The sequence below is a fragment of the Helicoverpa armigera genome, chromosome 10 (assembly GCF_030705265.1).
Source record: "Helicoverpa armigera isolate CAAS_96S chromosome 10, ASM3070526v1, whole genome shotgun sequence".
NCBI lineage: Eukaryota > Metazoa > Arthropoda > Insecta > Lepidoptera > Noctuidae > Helicoverpa > Helicoverpa armigera.
In genome coordinates, this window is record NC_087129.1 from 9,095,995 (window position 1) to 9,116,430 (window position 20,436).

The 20,436-nt window shown below is 36.0% G+C and overlaps 1 protein-coding gene across 4 annotated transcripts in view; it reads right to left on the reverse strand.

Moving 5' to 3' along the window:
* LOC110377411 (synaptotagmin-5) overlaps window positions 1-20,436 on the reverse strand; it is a 57,010-nt gene that overhangs the window by 21,237 nt on the left and 15,337 nt on the right. Inside the window, exons 1-2 of one of the 4 annotated variants that reach the window (XM_049840894.2) lie at window positions 8,815-9,104; window positions 3,597-3,740 (exon numbers count right to left, since the gene is read on the reverse strand). In XM_049840894.2, coding sequence (XP_049696851.1) covers window positions 3,597-3,740; window positions 8,815-8,970 — 300 coding nt within the window. In that variant the 5' untranslated portion in view covers window positions 8,971-9,104. Of the gene's footprint in view, window positions 1-3,596; window positions 3,744-8,814; window positions 9,105-20,436 lie in introns of those variants that run through there. The other 3 variants (XM_049840893.2, XM_049840892.2, XM_021336299.3) reach the window with 3 other exon arrangements.

The following is a 20,436-nucleotide window of genomic DNA, read 5'->3' on the forward strand; positions in this document are numbered from 1 at the left end:
TATTTTTATTTTTTGTGTACAGAATGGGAAAAGTTTTGTGTAGAATTCCTGTTATTTTGGACGTTTTAATTATTTTCCAAAACCAAAATAAAATACACGTATGGTTCAGATCCCTCTGACGTTAATTTGATTTCGCAAAACCACATTCAGGACACAAGATTTTACAAATTAATATTCCAACTAACTATTGACAAACGGTTAGGTACACTTTCAGACCTCACCGCTCTGAGTTTGTCGAAATTCATTCCAAGCGTCCCGACAAACTACCGAGTGGATGTTTTTAAAACTACTTGGAACGTATTCAAACAAAATCCAATATGTTGCCATGTTTAACATGGCAAGTTCATGCTCATTATTTTGATGTTAGAGAGTAAATGCCGATATGTCTCTTAATTAGATTAGTTTCAGTTGCATCAATTAAGGTTGATGGGTCATCCATTAAGTGTTCTTAATTAGCTACAAGATACCTACTGTGATTAGGATGTAGGCCTGACCGTTGAAGAGTCAGCTTCTGTACAGTGAATTATGAACCTACCTACAGGATTAATGTATGGTTTATCTTTTAACATTTATTATTGCCAAATTAAAAGTTATGTTGAAGACAACACTACATAACTTTTTATTTTTGTTTGTTCGTTTGCCTGTACGAACGTAGGATATAGAAAAGGATTTCACGTAAACTAAGGAAGAAGAAATCATTGCAACTAATATATTTGAATTAAAAAACGAATAACGAGACCATCCCCAAGGATTAAGTAAAAAAAAATATTCCGTGAACAACCCACCTGGATTACGCGTAGAACGCCATTATCCTTTTAAACTTTTATACAAAAAAGTAATGCCTGTTTAACTGATTCAACTTTCTGCCCTGCTTTTAGCGAGGGAAGGGGAGAAATTAATTAAAAAAGAGGTTTATTATAAATCAAGGATTTGCTGAAAGCTTTAGATCTAGTCATCAATTCCGTCTACGTCAAAAGCGTACTAAATTGAATACCAATAAGACTAATGTGACACGCTGCATTTCGATGATAGATGATGTGTGCTCTATTTTAATGCACTGTTTACTAAACGAGATCACAGGTTCTCATAATGGAAAATTGAATAGGTTTATCTTTTGATTGGTTGAGAAAAATATAAAATTCGTTTAAACTAAAATGAAATTTTCTAACCGTGTTTGTGATAGGTATTTTGAAAATAAAGTGAGTGAAGTGGAAGGCGAAAAGCACATTTTATACAAAGAGCAAAGTTAAAATGAGTATCCACTTGATACTCTGGGGAGTCTCGATATTGTTATCGATAAGTTGAAACTACCATAATATGCAGCCGGTCACTTGCCTTTGCCTCGGTTCACAATGACAAGAATGACAGCTGTCATTATGACAGTTTAATATGACGTCAACTAGTGTGAGGCAGGCGAACTTTTCCAACAAATTACGCAACATATGTATTTTAAGGGTTGGTTGTGAAGCATTTATTTTATAAAATAGGTACTTTTTTTGTATCCATACATGTGTATCTATTTAATTTGGTTCAACCGACGAGTTCAAGTCGAAGAAGAATAAATCGATTTATTTTTGTTTGAATATGAATTACCTGCTTTAGCTTTGCAAAAACTGGAGCAAAGCAGTATTTTCATAACCTCTATAAAAACAAGACCACTGACGGACGGTTTGAATGTTCCACAGAATAACTAAAGCGTAACAACATTCGGTATAGTTTTCACAGCGCCCCAGGGGCTTATGATTAATTCCGAATGTGTTGTAGTTGGCCTACTGAAATATGCATAAACTGTGGCATATTTGAGTGCCCCGAATTAGCGTAGGGATACTGTATGAATTACGAAAGTTACAAATATTAATTGGTAACAGTCACCAATACGAGAAAGCCTGATGATTTATTTATTTCTTCTCTGTATGAGAAGATGCCTTTGCCCTGCTACTGCAGTGGGACTGTTAAAAGAATTGATGATGATTGAGTCCGAATTATTGCTCCTAAACGTAACTGGTCAAATATGGATTTAGATGATATTTAGGTTGAGCATGATGTAGTGCTATTTGACAATAACAATAGTGTCTACAGCAAGTAAGATGTCCTACATCGAGCATTGTGCTCTGACAGGTCTAATTGATTGATTGAGACATGCATCAATAACAAGTACCTGTTACCGGTAGTTTCAAGTCGTTAGTATAGTTTATCAATACATAGGTTCTATACTAGTTTAAACAGTGTATTACAATACATATTGTTGAACTAGGCATAGCTTTCGGTTTCACACAGGTATCGCAAGTGTCTTCATTATCACTATCTATTACTAGAACACATGAAAAGCTGTGCAGTAGTTTTTGAGCTTAACGGAACAGAAATGGGCAGAGGACTTTATTATACAAAGTGGTGCAGTAGGGTTTCGCCTTTGTTTCTAGGAACTACTTCGCACACCCCGATAAAATCTTTACACATGATACTTCCTGGCCCCGCCACAGTTGAGTTCTGAATGGGAAGTTAAAGAAAAATAATAAATGTACAGAAAAACTCCTGAAAATGCCCTGACTTTGGCGCATCCAAACAAAAATCTGATCTTCATATTATTGGTTTTAATTATTGAAAAGGTCAGGCTATAGAACATATGGGGCAGCCAGCAAAACCTTCACTGTAACATTAATCCAAAGGTTCATGGTCATAAACTATGTATTCACGGCAATATCATTTATTAGTGCCATCTACATACGCTTAGCGAGGAAACCGCAGCGTAAATTGGAACGGCCTTTTGCTCTGATTATCCATGCAATATATCGCAGCTTCATGAACTACACATTACACAACACATGTTTCTGCGTGTTTCAATGTTTGCTGTGACTAACGAACACGATATGTGTTGGTGATTATGTGCATACAAGTTGTTAGACTCATCACTGAAATGCAATTGTTTTGTATTTCGTGATAAAATATTTGTATAGCAATTGTTGATCAATATTGCTGTTGCGCAACGAAAATGTTGCGTCCGACGATAACTTTACAACTGCCGTTATCAACTCTACGACACGTAGTGTTGCCAGCAACTTATCGATATGTTGATTGATGTAAATTAATGTATTCAGTTTTGAAAAGTTTACAAGGGCTTTAGATTAGTACGAACTGAAATAAATATCTAGAGACTTTAGACATTTAACAGATTTTACATAAGCAGTTAAAATGAACAGAGAGGATAACAGTATTGTGCAGAAATTTCAATCTATCGAATTATAATCCGAGACGGTTTTAGCTCTTACGTCCAGGTTTACCTACATTACCTATATCTACATAAAGGTAGGCACGTAAGTCTATCATTTACGGTCAATGCGTGCTAGGCTTAGTCAAAATGCACCGAAGCCAAATCGGTTCTGAAAGCATTTCCACCCACTTCTCGAAGGAACTACTTCTCGCAACAAGATAAAAAAGTATTTTTTTATATTGGACCCATAGTTCCTGACACATAGCACGTTCAACAAATGAATTCAATGTTATATTAATTTATCTACTCAACGAAATAGGTAAAATATTATCTACTAAAAATAATCCACCGTTAGGTACGTGAATATGATTCAAAATATGAAACTTACGGTAGCCCTTGAAGTCCCGCTGTCCAAGCTGCTTTGCGAAGATATCGAAGGTGTCCTGGCTAGCCGGGCATGCGGCAGCGAGCTGGCCGCCCGCCCTTCAGCAGATAATGGTTGTACCCGGCATTGCTCCTTAGGTATCAGCATCTCCTGTCGACAAGAATCACACCTATAAACACTGCTATAAGGTCGATATTCGCGTAGCTCAGAACTAGTCTAGACGTACATATGTATCATCTTCCAATTCATAAAGCACGATTAGTTGAAAGGAAAAATAAACATCGTTATTATGTAGAAAAACAGAAATATAAGAAGCTTAGATGATATAATATTCTTGCTTCTCTTATAAGCTGGTGTAAAATGTATAAAAACTCCGACCTCCGGTGGAAAATTTCTCGGGTTTCTCCAGCATTTTCTTATACGCAATATCGCACTTTATAACTTTACTGAACGAGCATTTTTATGTTTAGTAGACTTTATATTATATTTTGATACTCATTTCTCCCATGAGGTACGATCGCGTATACTAGTTGTCCCTGCGGTTTCACTCGCGTCACGAGGAAAAACTTCCCGCATTCGAATAAAAAGTCTACGCCCTGTTTCAGGCTTCATACTATTTGTGTACCGAAACCTTTGACAGAGGGCTACTTTCGCATTTCATCATTGACCATAAGTGTTTTCCACAGCACACATAAAAAAGAAAAAAATCCGAGTCAAGACTCAAAACAATGTAAAACAAGTACATTCAACATTCGAATAATTTGTTGAAATTCGCTTGAAACAATAAAATATCATTTCAACAGCATTTACTTCGGTGGGCCATCAATCAACCGGTGACAAGCTGATTGATTCAATATTTATCTTCTTACTCATAAATTGATATTTTACGGTACAATATAAAAATTTGATGAGTTGAATTTATAGCTTCTTTAGTGTAGGTACTTAATTACTTTTAAGACTATGATTTAAGATGGTAATTGGAAATGCATGTTATAATTGTACCTACTAGGTTGAACTGCAGAATTTCCTGTAAATTCAAGCCCTGAAAAGTTCGATTACTATTTGCTGAAAATGTGAATTTATTTAAAATTAGAAAATATTATTTCCATGTAGATCTAGGGAGAGCGATGTCGTAAATAGATTTTTAACATAAGTACGTTTTAGGTAAAATGAAAATCGATCTTCCTGAAACCGTTCTTTAACTTTACCCAAAAAGCTACAAAAGACTATTTCGCCATAAAATGAAGGCAATCTGATCTCCTCAGTTAGGCAGAAAGTCGACCCGACGATTTTAAATGAAAAGAATAATTATAATATCTAATTAGTCGTTGTTTATCCGAGGCGTCGGTTTTTCTCAGAAGCTTTTTGCAAATCACCGCTGTTTGCCTTTTTTTGAAATAATCTAAGAGAGAATAATTCAATTAACTTTTCCTTTAAAAGTCTGACGAATCATCGTGACAAGTAAAATAAAATATGGAAGGCGAGAAAATTAAAGGCTATATTATATATTAATAGAATTAGTTTATTTAGGAGTAAGACTGTTTTTATATTCATTAGCTTTTTGGAGCCTCTAAATGTGTTTATATCTTAATATTTTTATGCTTATTATATAATGTTATTAATATTTTATACATTTGTTAGAGCCTAGTCGTCATCTAAATGTATAATATGAAAATAAAATGCCAAGTGATAATAATTTATTAAATCAAGATTATGCTTAAGTAATATTTTTTCCTAGAACACTGTCACTTAGATATTATTTATTCATAAATATGTACATCCATTAAACTACAGCTCTATTTCCAAGAACGAGCACCGGCTAAAGAAATCCAAAGTTTCAATGCGAATGAATAATTAAAATATCAATATTAAAAGCCGAGATGATCCCTTGAAAGTTTGCTTAGTATAGTAGGTAATATCCTTTAGCCGTATGGCACAGTATACGCTCTTTATTCACGGTTAAGCCCAAACGTATGAATACGAACACAAAGTAAACAATTTCGAGCCGTATTCACGAACAATATTCAATTATAACGGTCATATCGCCTTTATATTTAGAAGGTTCACACAAAAATTGAATATGACATGGTCGAAAAATTTTAAAACTATTAGGTAAACTTATTCTTTATTTACTTAGTGGTGTGTGGAATATCAAAAATATGTTATGACTATAAAAAGCTAAATAATAATATTGAAGAGTAGGTATATAACTTAGTGTTCAGACGGGCGTAGTTTCTATTCCATTAATCGATTGAGATATACGAGTACCTATTTAGCTACTACTTTCAACATTTCTAACAGCATCGCCATTAAGTACTTTACTTACTATATAATATTGACTTGTTTGATACTTAGAGCGTTAAGATGTGCAAATTCCCAATAATATAATTTCTCTAACCAATCTTATATCAAACTGGTTCAGTCCTACTGCAAATTTTCGCGCAAAGAGTGACCCGGCTCGCTGTAGCATCGTTGTAGCAACGATATTGAAATTTTAGTGGCAACTCGAAATAGTGATTAAACCGGAGCACTTGTGCGTTATGGCTGGTACCCGCTGACCCGCCGTGTATTTCATAATTGACGTCCGATACAATATCCATGATGGCCGACGTGACGCCCCGAGGACAATTTTGAACAACTTTTTTGGGTTATCGTTTACGGATATTTTTTGTTACGGCTCGGTTTTGGGAATAGCTTTTGTGTGTCGTGTTTCGAAATGGTTGTAACAGTATATGAACGTAGAATTTTTTTGAAAAAATATCTGTTCTAAATTGGAATTTCCAGTATCTAACACATGAAAAATACTGTAACTGCATGTCGTTTATCACCTAAACTAAAAGTTTAATTTTAAAGAAGTGGCTTGCAATCTTTTCCCTACATTATTGTGTCCACATTGTATGTATCATTCCTAATCATGTCACTAGAAATCTTCTACAAGATATTGTTCCAGGACAATTAGCTATAACCCTTAATATTTAAGCAGATCAAGAAACAAAAAGCACCTGAAAAATACCCACTACAACGGACCGAATACATCTTTTGTTTCACTTGTACAGCTCGTTATTTCGAGCTCTTGAAATGTAAAAATAATAAGCTACGCGTTTGTTTTCCCAACTAGTGGATTGCCTGCGGGTGTGCCCGTCAAAATACACCTCGAAATCTGTCGACAGGAGAGGTCTACTTGAATTTCACCGAATATTTTTTTTATTATTTTGTGTTCACGCTTTTCGTTTGAGGTTACACTCTTGTTAATTGGATCGGTGTGAAGGTGTCCGTGGGTTTATGTCAAGTCAAATACAATACGTCACTTCATAATATTCGGCCTTCAAGACAGTTGATACATATTTTACGAAGCGCCCTGTCAGTCATGTGTGTTACATTCTTTATTTACAGTAAGTAGGTTTAAGTGAAATCCTGGCTCAAAATTATTAATGACGATCGTAAGATACGAGCCATGAAGCGACGAGCGAACTTAGATAAACTAGCTCAAAGATCAACTTTCTGTTACAAGAATCAACTGATCTTCGCGCTCATTATTCACCGAAGACTTACCTATGTACATTTTTTACCTTAAGCATACGTGAAAGAAAAATGAAGCATGACTCAAGCAGAAAGCAGGTGACGTCCTCAAATAAGGTCAAAAATAATAAACACTCACCTCAAGTGTTTGAATATCATATATTTTACAGCCGAAATTTCAACCATTAATCATCAATTTTCTACCGATTGCTTTATTAATGATTTTACGAGCGAACGAAAAATATGGAGCACGTACTAGGGAATCTTTTGTACGTAATGAACGCGTGAATAGGTACGAGTATGTCCATGTATTGATTTCGTGCCGTTGAATATCATTGGAGCATATTTGTTGCGTACTCGAGCGTGTAAGTTTTATTACATTTTTCATTTGTTCGTGCCTTATTTCGGGGAAGATAAATGTTCTTATTTTATTTTGTTGTATGTTATTGGGTTGTTGGTTTATGTCCAAAATAATACGGCGTATAAGTGTCTCGATATCACATTGCATATTGTGTTCTAAGTTTTAAAATCCGGGGATTCGTTCCTATTTTAACGAAAACTCAATATAATTCACCACTGTAGGATAACCCAGTACTAAGTATAAAGGTTGCTTCTTTGGCCTGGTTATCTTACATATTAAAGCTACATAAAGCAGAAACGGTGTAACTGTTATTACTATCATATCTCACGCTCCAATGATATAGAGTTCACCTAGAAAAACTTTCTCGTGGCTCCGGATAAAATCAGATAAATAAACAAATGAACATCGACTTTGTCGTCGTAATGGTGGAACTACTAACATATTTTTAAATAAAAAAATGTAGTGTAGACATAGTTATCTCGATTATAAAATAAATTAAAATATAAAAGATATTATTAAAATAGATAGTTACTACACTTAGGTATAGGTACTACTTATACCACTGAACCTAAACCTATAGATACTAATTACTGCGAAAAATATGAAAACCAGAAGAGGAAAGAATGTGTATGTGTTCGCAGGTCAATTCCTACGAAACAAATCAATATAACAATTCATTTAATCCAAATAAAAATTTATTACAATGAAAAGCATTATTTCCAGTATGAAATTATAACATTCGCAGAATTAGAAACCTGACAGCGAAACACTATCATAACAAGTTATGAAGAAATCTACATGACGGGTATTATAACGTATTTCTTGAAAATTGGAAAGTGGCACGCGAAGTTTGAAACGTCTATTTGCCAGTCTTTCATGTAACAGAATAAGTCTTCTGCCGTATTGGGGGGTTCAAACCACCATAACGTTAACCATGATGACGCAAACAATTAAGATAACTATTTTAAGCCATTGCAAAAAGAGCAAAATTAAACCTGGACTCAAGCAAACCAGTTTTCTGGGTGGGAGGAGTCTTGTTACCAACCGAATCATACTCAAGTTCCTTCAATTACCCTGAGGTAACGTTTGCGACAATCTAGCTATTTCGAAGATGTCATGTAGGTACCTCGGGTAGAACTGCCTGTCTCTTTATCCAAAACCTGCCCTAATTCCAATTTTATTCGGGTTTTGCAGTGTGTCTTCTTCCATTTTCTCTGTTTGAGAGTACCGTCTTTCACGAAAACCAAAGAAGGAAGCACTTCTTTAGTCATCCCCCTTCTCTATGTCTGTCTTGTACTATTCAAAAAAATATGCTATGCTACTACTTCTTGGTATACTCACATTAAGACTTCCATGTGACTTCTCATCGCCGAAGCTATCAGTAGAGTTATGGCTCTGCCCACTACTAGCGCTAGAGGTGCGCTCCCGTGCGGCCCGGGCCCATGACTCCAGCCTCTTCTGAGCGGCCCAAACGCCGGGTGGGCCCAAACCACTCATAGTTTTAACTTGCACTTAGACCATCACTTATCACTTACTGTTAGGTCGTTCTCACTTATAGACTAGACTGTTTTTTTTATTTTATTACCGTTTATTTCGTTGTCAGTATTTTAAATGTTTTAGTATCTAGGCCTAGCTATGGAAGTAATATTTTTGTTAACTATATGAGGTAGACAAGTGCTTTATCGTGTTTTAGGTGTCTGGTAAGGTAAGCATGGAGCTAACACATAAACTTTTAAGTACACTTCGCGGAATAGTCATCTCATAAAAAAGTTCCAAATAACCATCATCATCATCTGCCAGGTTGATGTCGGCTCTCAGTCTCACTGGATGCAGCTGAAGACCAGTGTTTTACAAGGAGGTCTGACTTCCTCAATACAGTTACTCAGCCACGCACTACGGGTTTCTGTATCCCAATGCGAGTTACCAATAATTTAAACTTTGTATGACTTTAAAACCCCAAAAGCCATTGCTAAGTTAAGCTAACACAGAGTAAGAAAGCTTACACCTTTAATTAAAAGCTATATGACGGATGGGGCCATGTTCTACTACAGTCCACAAACTACCCGAGCTAGTACCTAGCACTTAATAATTTATGGCAGTTATAAAGTAGCCTTAGGTAATAAATGTGAGGTAATTATGGGAGCTGTATCGACGGGAAAATACAATATTGCAGGTAGTCCCCTGCTTGTGATTAATTGCGTTCTTCAGTTTGTAATGGAGACGAGAAAATAGTTTTTACATTGGTCACAGTTAGGTAAAATAGTTATTTGTTATAAAAGAGTGCAAAGTTGCTTTTTAACCGCGGGCTCAATTTTGATGACCGAGCAAGCGAAGGATTCTAAAATTGAAACACGAGCGTAGCGAGTGTTTCAATAATTTGAATCCTGAGCGATAGCGAGGGAATCAAAAGAGCACAAGGTGAAAAATCTTTGCACTCGAGTGCAACACGTAACTTTTCATCCCACCTCATCGAGGAAATTTCTAAACTCAAAAAAACAAAATGGCGCGCACATATGAGTATCAAATTAAAAAGAAGTTCCTTTTAAAGTTTATTTATTTGAAAACTCAGTTTAAAAATAAAACGAGGTTAAAAATATATCATCCTCCGAGCCTTTTTCCCAATCATGTTGGGGTCGGCTTCCAGTCTAACCGGATTCAGCTGAGTACCAGTGCTTTACAAGAAGCGACTGCCTATCTGACCTCCTCAACCCAGTTACCTGGGCAACCCGATACCCCTTGGTTAGACTGGTGTCAGACTTACTGGCTTCTGACTACCCGTAACGACTGCCAAGGATGTTCAATGACAGCCGGGACCTACAGTTTAACGTGCCATCCGAAACACAGTCAATGGTGTCTAAGATATACTTAGAAAGTACATACAAACTTAGAAAAGTTGCATTGGTACTTGCCTGACCTGGGATCGAACCCGCGCCCTCTTTAAGATTTAGATTTGAGGTTAAAAATATATGTAAAAACAATAATAAAAATCACTTAATTGATTGAATAATTATTTTAAGCAGTATTTTATTTGTTTAATATGTATTTGTTTGAAAAGTCTTCTCAAGATTGTCACAAATGGAGTATTGCACACGATGTTCTAAATTCAAATCACTTTGTCGCTCTAGAGGATAAAAACGGCTTTTGCGCTCAGATATCAAAGGGTAAAACTACTCTTTCCGAGATGGTGGGATGAAAAATTAATTTGTAAGTTTGTTATTACATTTAACTGATGAGCAATTATATTTTTTTGCTTTTATGCCAAAGACCTGATGGGTAAGGCCTTAAATGGCTCAACTATGCTTGACAGTAATAATATACCAAGTTTTAAAAGAACCTTGAAACTACCCCAAAATTCAAAATTAAATTATATCATAAAAAATACAATAATATTATCATCACACAAAAATACAAAAGGTGGTTTAATATTTAAAATGTATTTCAAAGTAGACAGTTCGCCGCCAGCGGTAGCAAGGTCACAGACAGCCTTTGACCTGCGTGGGCGCCGCGCACTCGGGCACGTGACGTCACAGGTAAATGTGTGAAAGGTCAACTTTGTTCAGAACTTGATATATCTTCATACACACTTATAATGTCGTATTGTATCGTCGTATCAATATTGTACAGTGTTATTGGAATTATTGACGATCAAAGAGTCTTATACGATTGGGGAGATGTTGACTGTAGAATTTATGAGGTTTTTGCAAGTGAGACTTCTTTAAAATATTTATCAGCGCCCGTAGTAAGAGCTACTACGTATCGTAGTAATTCTACAACATTAAAGGTGGGTGTTTGTTTACTCCCCGCGTCTAATCAATGCGTCGCCCCGAGCCAAACCGTTTCGCGGAAAATCCATATTTCGCTGCTCTCTATAATTTGTACGACGAAAGCCACGAACAGCGTATAAAACAAATCCGAAGTTTTGATGGATTGGATGTGCTGCTAGTAAATTAGAACAGCGAGATGGATTCTTGTAATTCGATTTTTATTGGAGTACATAAAAAAGCAAATCAAGGCTCAGTAATTTAATACATGTGACAGGCCCGCTTTTATACAATTCTCGTGAACAATATTGATTTCACATTGACATTTTGTGAACGTAATACCTCCCCGTCTGGTGTAATTGCTTTTCTTTACTTATTTAGTGAAGGTTTCTGTCAAGGACATCGATTCACCTCGGTCCCACGTTGGGCGCCAGAAATAGAATCCTTGTACTAACAAGTCTTACATCCCCATATCAAAGCAAACATTATCAAAAGTAATTAAAAACGTCTCTCAGTACACGCAATGGGAAAATGTTTGTACGGGAGCATCATAAATCCAATTATAGTCCGACAGGATTTTAATTACTTTCTGCAAATACGAGGACTTATGTACCAACAGAACACGTACGATATTTGAATCCTTTAGGCATGGTTACCTATTGTAATATTAAAACAGCGGTTGGTAAAATAATTTTAAAATTTAGAACTACGAGCTGACTTGTTGGAATGGAGGCTTTCATACATGGATAATGCGAATAGGCGTGATAAAAGCCTGGCAACATCATGAAGTAACTGTTGCGCCTAACGCTCCCCCGAGGAGCATTATCGCGGAGATTGCGTATTTATTTAAATTTTCAAGTAGCTCATGTTGTGATTACGTTTCAAGTATGAATGAGTACGGTGTTGAGGTTTGAAGCATCTGATGGTTGCTGTTCAGATTTGATTCGAATTTCGTATACGCTATATTTGAAAAAAGGAACGTTAATCTTTCCTATATTCCATGCTTTTTGTTTTAATTTTGTACGATTTGCTTAACGAATGTTGTACGTAACCCGATTAATTATTAAAAAGAAAACCAAACAACCAAGTTCACAGAGCAGCATGCACTAACACTGAGTGAATATGTAAATTTCCTTAAATATGTAAATATGCGCAGACTCGCGACCGTCCACGAAGATATTTTACAAATTATCTCGAGAATACATTACGACGCCACCAATTGCAGTAAAAATAATTTAAACTTAAACTAAAGCGTTTTTAAATAGAGCGCAAAATACTATGGAATTTAAAAACAAAACCACGCGACACACTTTGTTTGAAAACTCGCGAAAAAATATTTCAACTTCTCCCTATACCTAAAACACGATTTGAGCACTGTGCAATTAATTTAGGAGAAACACAAGTTTTTTTTAAACACGTATAAGTGGTTATAGGTGTGTTAAAGTCTGTTGTCACTTAGTACTAGGGTTGTCGGGGAGCGGTCGGCGCGACTGGCGTCTCGCGCAGACTGCCTCCGCCCGGGCCAGTGTTGCCAGCCCTCAGACCTCCCCGCATCACGGTGGCGTCGTGTATAGTTTCAAATGTACCCATTCGTGTAATCGGGGCTTTCGGGTCAGTGCGGATGTGCAGGATTTAGTCTAATTGTTAGTCATTACGTGGACGCAAATGAGTGGAATTATTCAGCAGCGGAGAGCATTTTGTGGGGATGTTTTGTAAGGCTTTTGAGATAATAGCTGCTGATCTTTGGTAAAGAACTAACAAGAGCCTTCCTCGATTCTTTTCAAATTTGGTGTTATTTTTTTACTTGACCCGTACTAACGAAATGATGACGTCGTCGTCTGATAAATGTTATTATTAAGATATTTAAGGCATCGGCTTCTACGCTATTTGTACATTGATCTCACATGACATAGAAAGACTACATGCTGGCTGCTTGCAAAGTTCACCACGATGTTGGATCATCCGGATTTAGGAACATTAGGAAAAAAATGGGGAATACTATAATTGTAGCAACACAGGGCGGTGGCGCAACTCGGCGCGTCACTTTCGGCTCTTGGCTCAACAGGTAAGAGTGATAGTCGCAGACTTGGCACATCTGCCGGTGCGGCCGCAGCTCCCAAAGATGTGCTTCGTCTGCGCAATAATACCTTTTTAACAGGCTTAATTGCCAAAGGGTACTCGAGCAATCGATAGTTGTCATCGATTTCGACAAACTGGTTTAAGTGAGTTTGCGAGTTTTAAGGAAAAGGGTTGTTTGCACGTTGTGTTCCGAAAGTTACGTTTCAAATTGGAATTTAATATTTATGAACGGTTTATTAATTTTAATGGAATTTTAATTGTAAACTTTTGCTGGAATTGCAGTAGGTGTTTTATGAGCATTTCAAAGGCTCTTTGAATTCGATAGTTCTGCTCTCTTGGACTACTTACGTTAAATAAACGTAATTAAGCGTAAAGAGCTCTCTCGCCGCATTCAGCGGTTGCAGGCAAAATTTTAAGCTTGAGGTCGTAGTTTTGAAACTCTCTAACAGCAAAGTGCAATTGTAGTTTGTGTAGTTCTTTTTTGTACAAAGTACCTACATATAAAAAATATGAAAATAGCAAAATGCGTCTTTAAATATTAAAAAGGAGAAAGGAGGTACTTTTCTTACTTTTCGAAAGCCATCATGGCGTCTAATATGAAAATGCCATGGGATTATGGAGCTCAAACAAAAAGTTGTACAATCAAGAAATAACAGAGTACCCCGAGGCAACTGTTAACTGCTTTGCTGGTATAAAAACCGTAAAGCAGTTTAACTTAAGTTAAACTCTCCGTGAAAGTAATATTTGTTTGAAAGAAGGCTGGAATATGGCCCCTAGCTAGACTTGGAAATGTGTCTCATTCTCATTCCTACATTACCCTTTAAGACTTACGTTTATTCCTGTATAATGATTGAAAACGGTATTTTGAGCAGATGGGGATATCAAAATGAGCACAGAAAACTTATTCAATTACTTATATCTATCATTATTTCTATTTAAATCTATACTAATACAATAAAGAGGAAACTTTTGTTTGGTTGTTTGTTTGTACCCTCTAAAGATCTAACCTCCGAACAATCCTGGACGACAATATCGTAGTTTTCGTATGAAAATGATATAACAGTTTTCCAAAGAAAAAATCTTTTGTGAACCGAATCGACAAAATGGCACCTTAACAAATATAAATGAAATATGTTTTATTCATACTCAATAACGATTTCACAATACATTGCACGTGCTATGAAGGAAATTGTCAATTTTCAACCGCAAAGTACTCATATCCGGATGGCATATTGAATATCTGAACAATCCTGCGTCAGTGTAATTTTATGATTGATTTCGTGTTCCAATTAAACGAACATTTTAGCTGTGAAATGTTCATTAAGAAGTTGTCACAACTTGTCACATACATTTTCGGTCATGATCATATGCGACTTTGAGTTAAGCTGCTTTTTTATAACCTTGAGAAGGAGGTGTTCACTTGGAGCCCATGACCTGGGAGTTCTAACCCTAAATGGCTCAAAAATGCCTTAGATATTTTCCTTATCTTGATTAATAATATAATTAATTCAGGAGACACACAGATGGACAGACGGACAGTAAAATGGATTAATAATTTAGTTATATGGGCTCAGTTTACCTACTAATTGGGTACTGAATCCTAAAAGCAGTGATGCTTACATTCTTAAATATGTAATAACTAATTAGATGCTGTATCAGAATACCGCACGAACAAAGGCAAATAAACAAATGAAAATAGAAGTACGTCTTCTCTGTAATATCCTCGACTCGACTAAACGATTCAATTAACCGGAAAATAAAAGAATTACTTTTTACACGTGTTCCGAGAACAACTGACAAAAAAATACATCGAAATTGGAATATCAAATGTTCCACAAAATGACGAAGTTGGAACAAATAGCTCGCTTGATGAATTGTAAATGATGGTGATTGATTCGGAACTAAGTTAAATCCGAGAATTTAGGTACTGGTTTATTTAAAAGAGCCAATTCTTGTCATTTATTGATTTAGGTTATCATGTTACTGACCGACTGAGCTGACTTCTATGCCCTACAATCTGTAATTTAAAGCCCTGATTAATTGTATTGTAAATTCTAAATACTCAGGTTTTTATATCATTTCGAAACGAATTGTAAAATTCAAAGTGAGGACTTTAGTCTGTCAAGGTACAGAGATTGAATTCCCAAGGGTCATCGGTTCATTTGAACACCACCATTCGATTTCAAAGGACCCTATAATTCAACGGTATATTTGTAAATACTTTCTTAAATGTAGAAATAAGTAGGTACCAGAAGAAAGGTTTCAGTCAGCACTCGGTCACCTTTCAACGTATTATCAGCTTACAATTGTATCTTCAAAAGGAATGATACAATTCACCTTTCTAATAGGGAATGCTTAATTCAGACGCTCGTTAAAAGGAATGGTTAATTAAGAAACGGCCAAGTTTACTTTGGAGAATTCCTTTTGTCTTACAATATTTAAGTCGTATTTGATACTGGAATTTGTGCAACGATGAGCGTTAATTTTGTATGATGTTGGAACTGATCCTTAGAGTCTTCGACGGAATAATGAGTAGAAATTGTGATTTGAACATTAGCTTTATATTATAAGAGCTAAATATTATAAAATTCAGAAGTTTTACGTCACTTCTATCACTATTTTATCAAAGTTGTTTCAGCTTTTGTAAAATGTAACAGACTAAGTCCCGTCCAACTGGCCGTCCAACACCTTCCACATCCAGTAGCTTTGTGAATTATTCCCATTGTTCCCAACGAGCAAACTCCAATGTACCGTAGCGTCGAAGGGAATGTTTAATCGCCTTGCTTCCAACAGAATACTTGATTCACTATCCATACCTACACTGTACTGATCGAGTATCAAGACTGAGTATCTGCCTGGTCGTTGCATGATCAAATGACAGTCGGAACGAATTTAATGTGCCTTCTAAAACATGTCAAGACTCGCTAAGTGTTGCTGAACTTTAAGATCTATCGACCAGTGCGGCTGTTACTCAGCCAAGCTCTTCAAGTATCAAGACTACTGAAGTAGGTTAATTATAGCTTGTCAACTTGCACGACAAATTGAATAGAGCAAGGTTTGAAGGTCGTAGTGTTTTCATATAGTGTTTCGTGCAGATGCAAGTCATCGTTGAGGTTAAGTGGCAATTACGCTGAGGGAATGCGGGAGACGCTGGTAAATAGTGTTACGGAGGTGTGTCTATGCGTATGTACTAGGTTCTAATGACCTGGGCATGAAATGGAAACTGATAATTAACAAAAGACACATCGTAGTTTAAAGAAGTATACTTAGTAAAAAATATAATAATAAAATAGAATAAAGATACACAAAACTATAATACTAGAAGCAAAAGGTTCAAGCGACAGCATAATGTTTAGGTACCCCTAGAGAGCCGCCAAGCGCTGCTTTCAACACCAGCGTTGCTCTATTAATTTGTAACTACTGTATGCAAAGAGGACTTTGCACTTTTAGGTAAACAAAGACAGCCATTTTGTTATACATTTTACCATTTAACTATTCCAAATATAAATTGATATCTGCACAGCTGCTGTATGCAAAATAACCGTGGCTATTCAACGTGTATATTTTGTATGTTTGCCTTCCAGTCGAGTAGCGTTTGTCCAAACTTTGAAAATTACTCGACGCTTTCAAACTGTGGCCTCTCTTGTTTATGTAGTCTAACATGTGTTTGAGCTGATGTTCACGAGACGAGCGTTCAGAAAACACGGCGTGTCAACAGGTCAACATTTTGTTAGCGACAAAATAAAGATACAATTTCCTCCTTTAGGTCTGACTAAGAATTTAGGTTGGGCCTCTGGTCTTTGTTTAGGAAACCGCTTTGAACCGGAGTTGAGGACCTTTTGTGCGTCTCAAAGGACCGAATTGAGGTAGGTTCCTATGCCCAACAAGAGCCATTGTTTTCAGGTACTTGTAGTTTTAGAAATATATTTTAACAACAATTGATTTTCACAGGTTCAAAAATAGCTTTAGAGAAGAAGTTTTCGACGATCCATTTAAATATAACGCCGTACCAAAAAGGGATATTTTGGACACAAATTCAAATAGAAAACTGAATGGAGTTGGTCAAAACTCGTGTGTTGGATGGGAAATTTTAATTGGATATCGTTCAAAGCTCACTAGCGAAACACATTTCTACTGCACATGCTAGTGACGGATAGACAGATTTGACAGGCTAAAAGCTATGATGAATATAACCTTTGAAATTGCACCTGTGTACTATGTAGTGTGTGGAAAACCACACGTGTATTTCATTTGTTTTTGAATAACACATTATTATGGATAGCCGGCGTTGGTAGTCACATATTATGTAAAAAACATTCAAGTTTTTTGGAACAAGTCTAGTCTAGTCTAGTCAGGACATTGAGTAACGATCTTCTAAAGCGTATGATGTCGTCTTTTGATTATATTGATATTAAAGAACGTTAAAAGTATTTGGAAATGTTGATCAAGACTTCGTGGTCTTAAGTCCAATACTTAAGACAAAATCCCTTGCTTTGCATTCAAATAACCGTTACAAGTGTTCTCAGTTTTTGCTTACCACTTTTTTATACCTATCTTGACCGACTTTTTATAACGTTTTTCAATATCAAGTTTTTTGATTCATCATAATTAAAATTAATGCAGAATTTGTGGAGATTTATTTTCTTATATTGCGTAAACTAACGAAAAAATATTTGCCACTTATCTAATCGAAGTTTTCGCTCCGATATTCACTTCAAACCAATCACAGTTCACTCTAAACCAACTAACTTCTACTAATAGTTAGGAACATAACTTACGAACGCACACACAAACACACAGACGTGTGCTTCTATCCAACCTTTGTTGACCGAACCTCCCTTGAACAAGCACATTACTAGCCCGTGTTTGGATTCTATTCCCTCTTGAGCTTGGACTTGAAACTTCCTTGTTTTCGACGAGTACAAAAACAGGGTATTTTGGTAGTGCTCGGTTTTTGAAGGGCTCTTAGATGCTCTTTTGTTTTTTGTGTTGTATAAAATAAAATACGCCGTGTGTGTTGTTTACCGTCAAGATTGTACCTACTGGTTCTTGTGAATTAGATGCTGTAATTTGTAGAAAAGTAAGGTATTCTTGTACAGTTTCTATATTATGCCAATTGTTTGAGTTTTTTTTTTTGGCTAGACATCTTTAAAACAATTTTTTTAACGTTTCGTTTTTCGAGAAATATAAAATTAATATTCACAATAATAGAGTCAAGTGTTAAAAATTCGCAATTACCTATGTAGATATTACCAATATTTTCGAATATTTATGTTAATTAAACCAAACCAAACGTTCACAGATTTAAGTTGATCGGTTTTCGGCCGCTGTTGACGTTGCGGTTTCATGTCGTGTGCCAAAGATACACAATATTTCACACACGAGTGTTTGTCATGCAATTCAGTGATGTGGCCACTCGAATTTAATTATTCATTAAGTATTCGCTGTGCCTAAAAGTTTTATTTGTAGACTGAAACTTCACCAATTTTGATATCGAATTTGAACCGAATGTGTCTAGCCCATTTACTTGTAAAATTGGGACGAATAGAGCTAAGTATGTCCAGTTTTTTTCTCCTTATTAACGGTAAGGCTATTTAACTACAACGATAACCTAATAATTTACAGTTATCAAATCAGCGATTTGACCAATAAACGGCAATTTCACGGCTGGTTATGGTTTGGTTTTCGTTGTAGTTAAATGGCGCAATTCACCCTAATTATTCCTACTAGTGTCATGCTGTCAGTGTCACATACTGAATATCAAGTTAAACGATTTAGTTTCTCAAACCTAGAAACTTTAAAAATATAGGTAGTAAAATTTATCATCGCTAAAGGAGTTTCGGTGTCAAATGGGGAGCCATTATTTATTAATGGTGGTAACATAAATGTTGGGCCGGCAACACTGCGGCCCGAGTAAAGGCTAGCGCATATCGTTCAAAAGCTGAGCCAAGTATTCCAAACTGACCGTTCGAATATTACAAATCTACTGTTTTACTAAAGGGTCTTATGGCTTTGACATGCGGATTGAATTAAGATCTTGGTGCAAGAATATTTACTTTTCGATAAGATACCATCCATCCTCCATGTCAATGTAAGTTCCAATAGATGCAATAGAGTTTGAAAGATTTTCACATCGTAGTGAAGAGAGGTCAAAGACATAACCTGGTACGTCGAATCTTACGTTGTAAAATGCAAGATTCTGCTTCGAGTCAACACTTCTCGGTTCTCAACCCCGTGTAGTCTAGCCTTTACGGTAACACAAAGTACATGAAAGTTTAATATCTTCTGGCGCCAGTTTCAACGTAACTTTCAACTGTGTCATATCGATGAAGCTTTAGCCTGAATTTTGTAGGACATCGGAATATTCTGTTTTTATTTAGTCACTAAGCTACAGATTTTAGGTCCGAAGAAAATATGCAATTTCAATGCTACAAACAACATGGATGATGTTGCAAATATTAACTTAATGAATTGCACTTGAATATGCAACTGCTGTATTTAAACCAAAACTGTTATTTTTTTAGCATTACTTTTGAAATAGGCAATCAGTGAAGTTTTATGGTGAATCTTAAAAAACCTTCGGCCAATAGCAACTCTTTCATTTTATCACTGAACACCTTGTTTCTCCATAGGAAAGCTACCAGGCTCCCATACTGATACTGGAGCTCTTTACATTCTAAAGCAGCCAACACAAGCACATTGATAGCTGATAGTAAACAAATGATAGAGCTTCGCGCTGATTGATATCTTATATGGCATCAGTGATACGCTGTAATTGGATCTTCTCTATGCACTGTTAAAGCGTATAGAATGACAGGAGTTTGTTGAAAAATGGCTGCCTTTTAAATATAATAGACTTATGAATAAAAATAAATTAAGAATGGATTGTGAGATAACTTTGGTCAGAGCGTTTGGTGAAAAATATATAATACTAGCTCCCGCCCGCGTGGTGAGTTGATAAAAAGTATCACCAATCTACATACCAAATTTAAACCAAATCGGTCTAGCCGTTTTCTCATGAAAGAATAACAAACATACATCTATACATTCTCACAGACTTTCACCGACTGTAGACTGTAGAAATAAGTAGAATTCGTAGAATGAATAGAACACTAGAATTAGT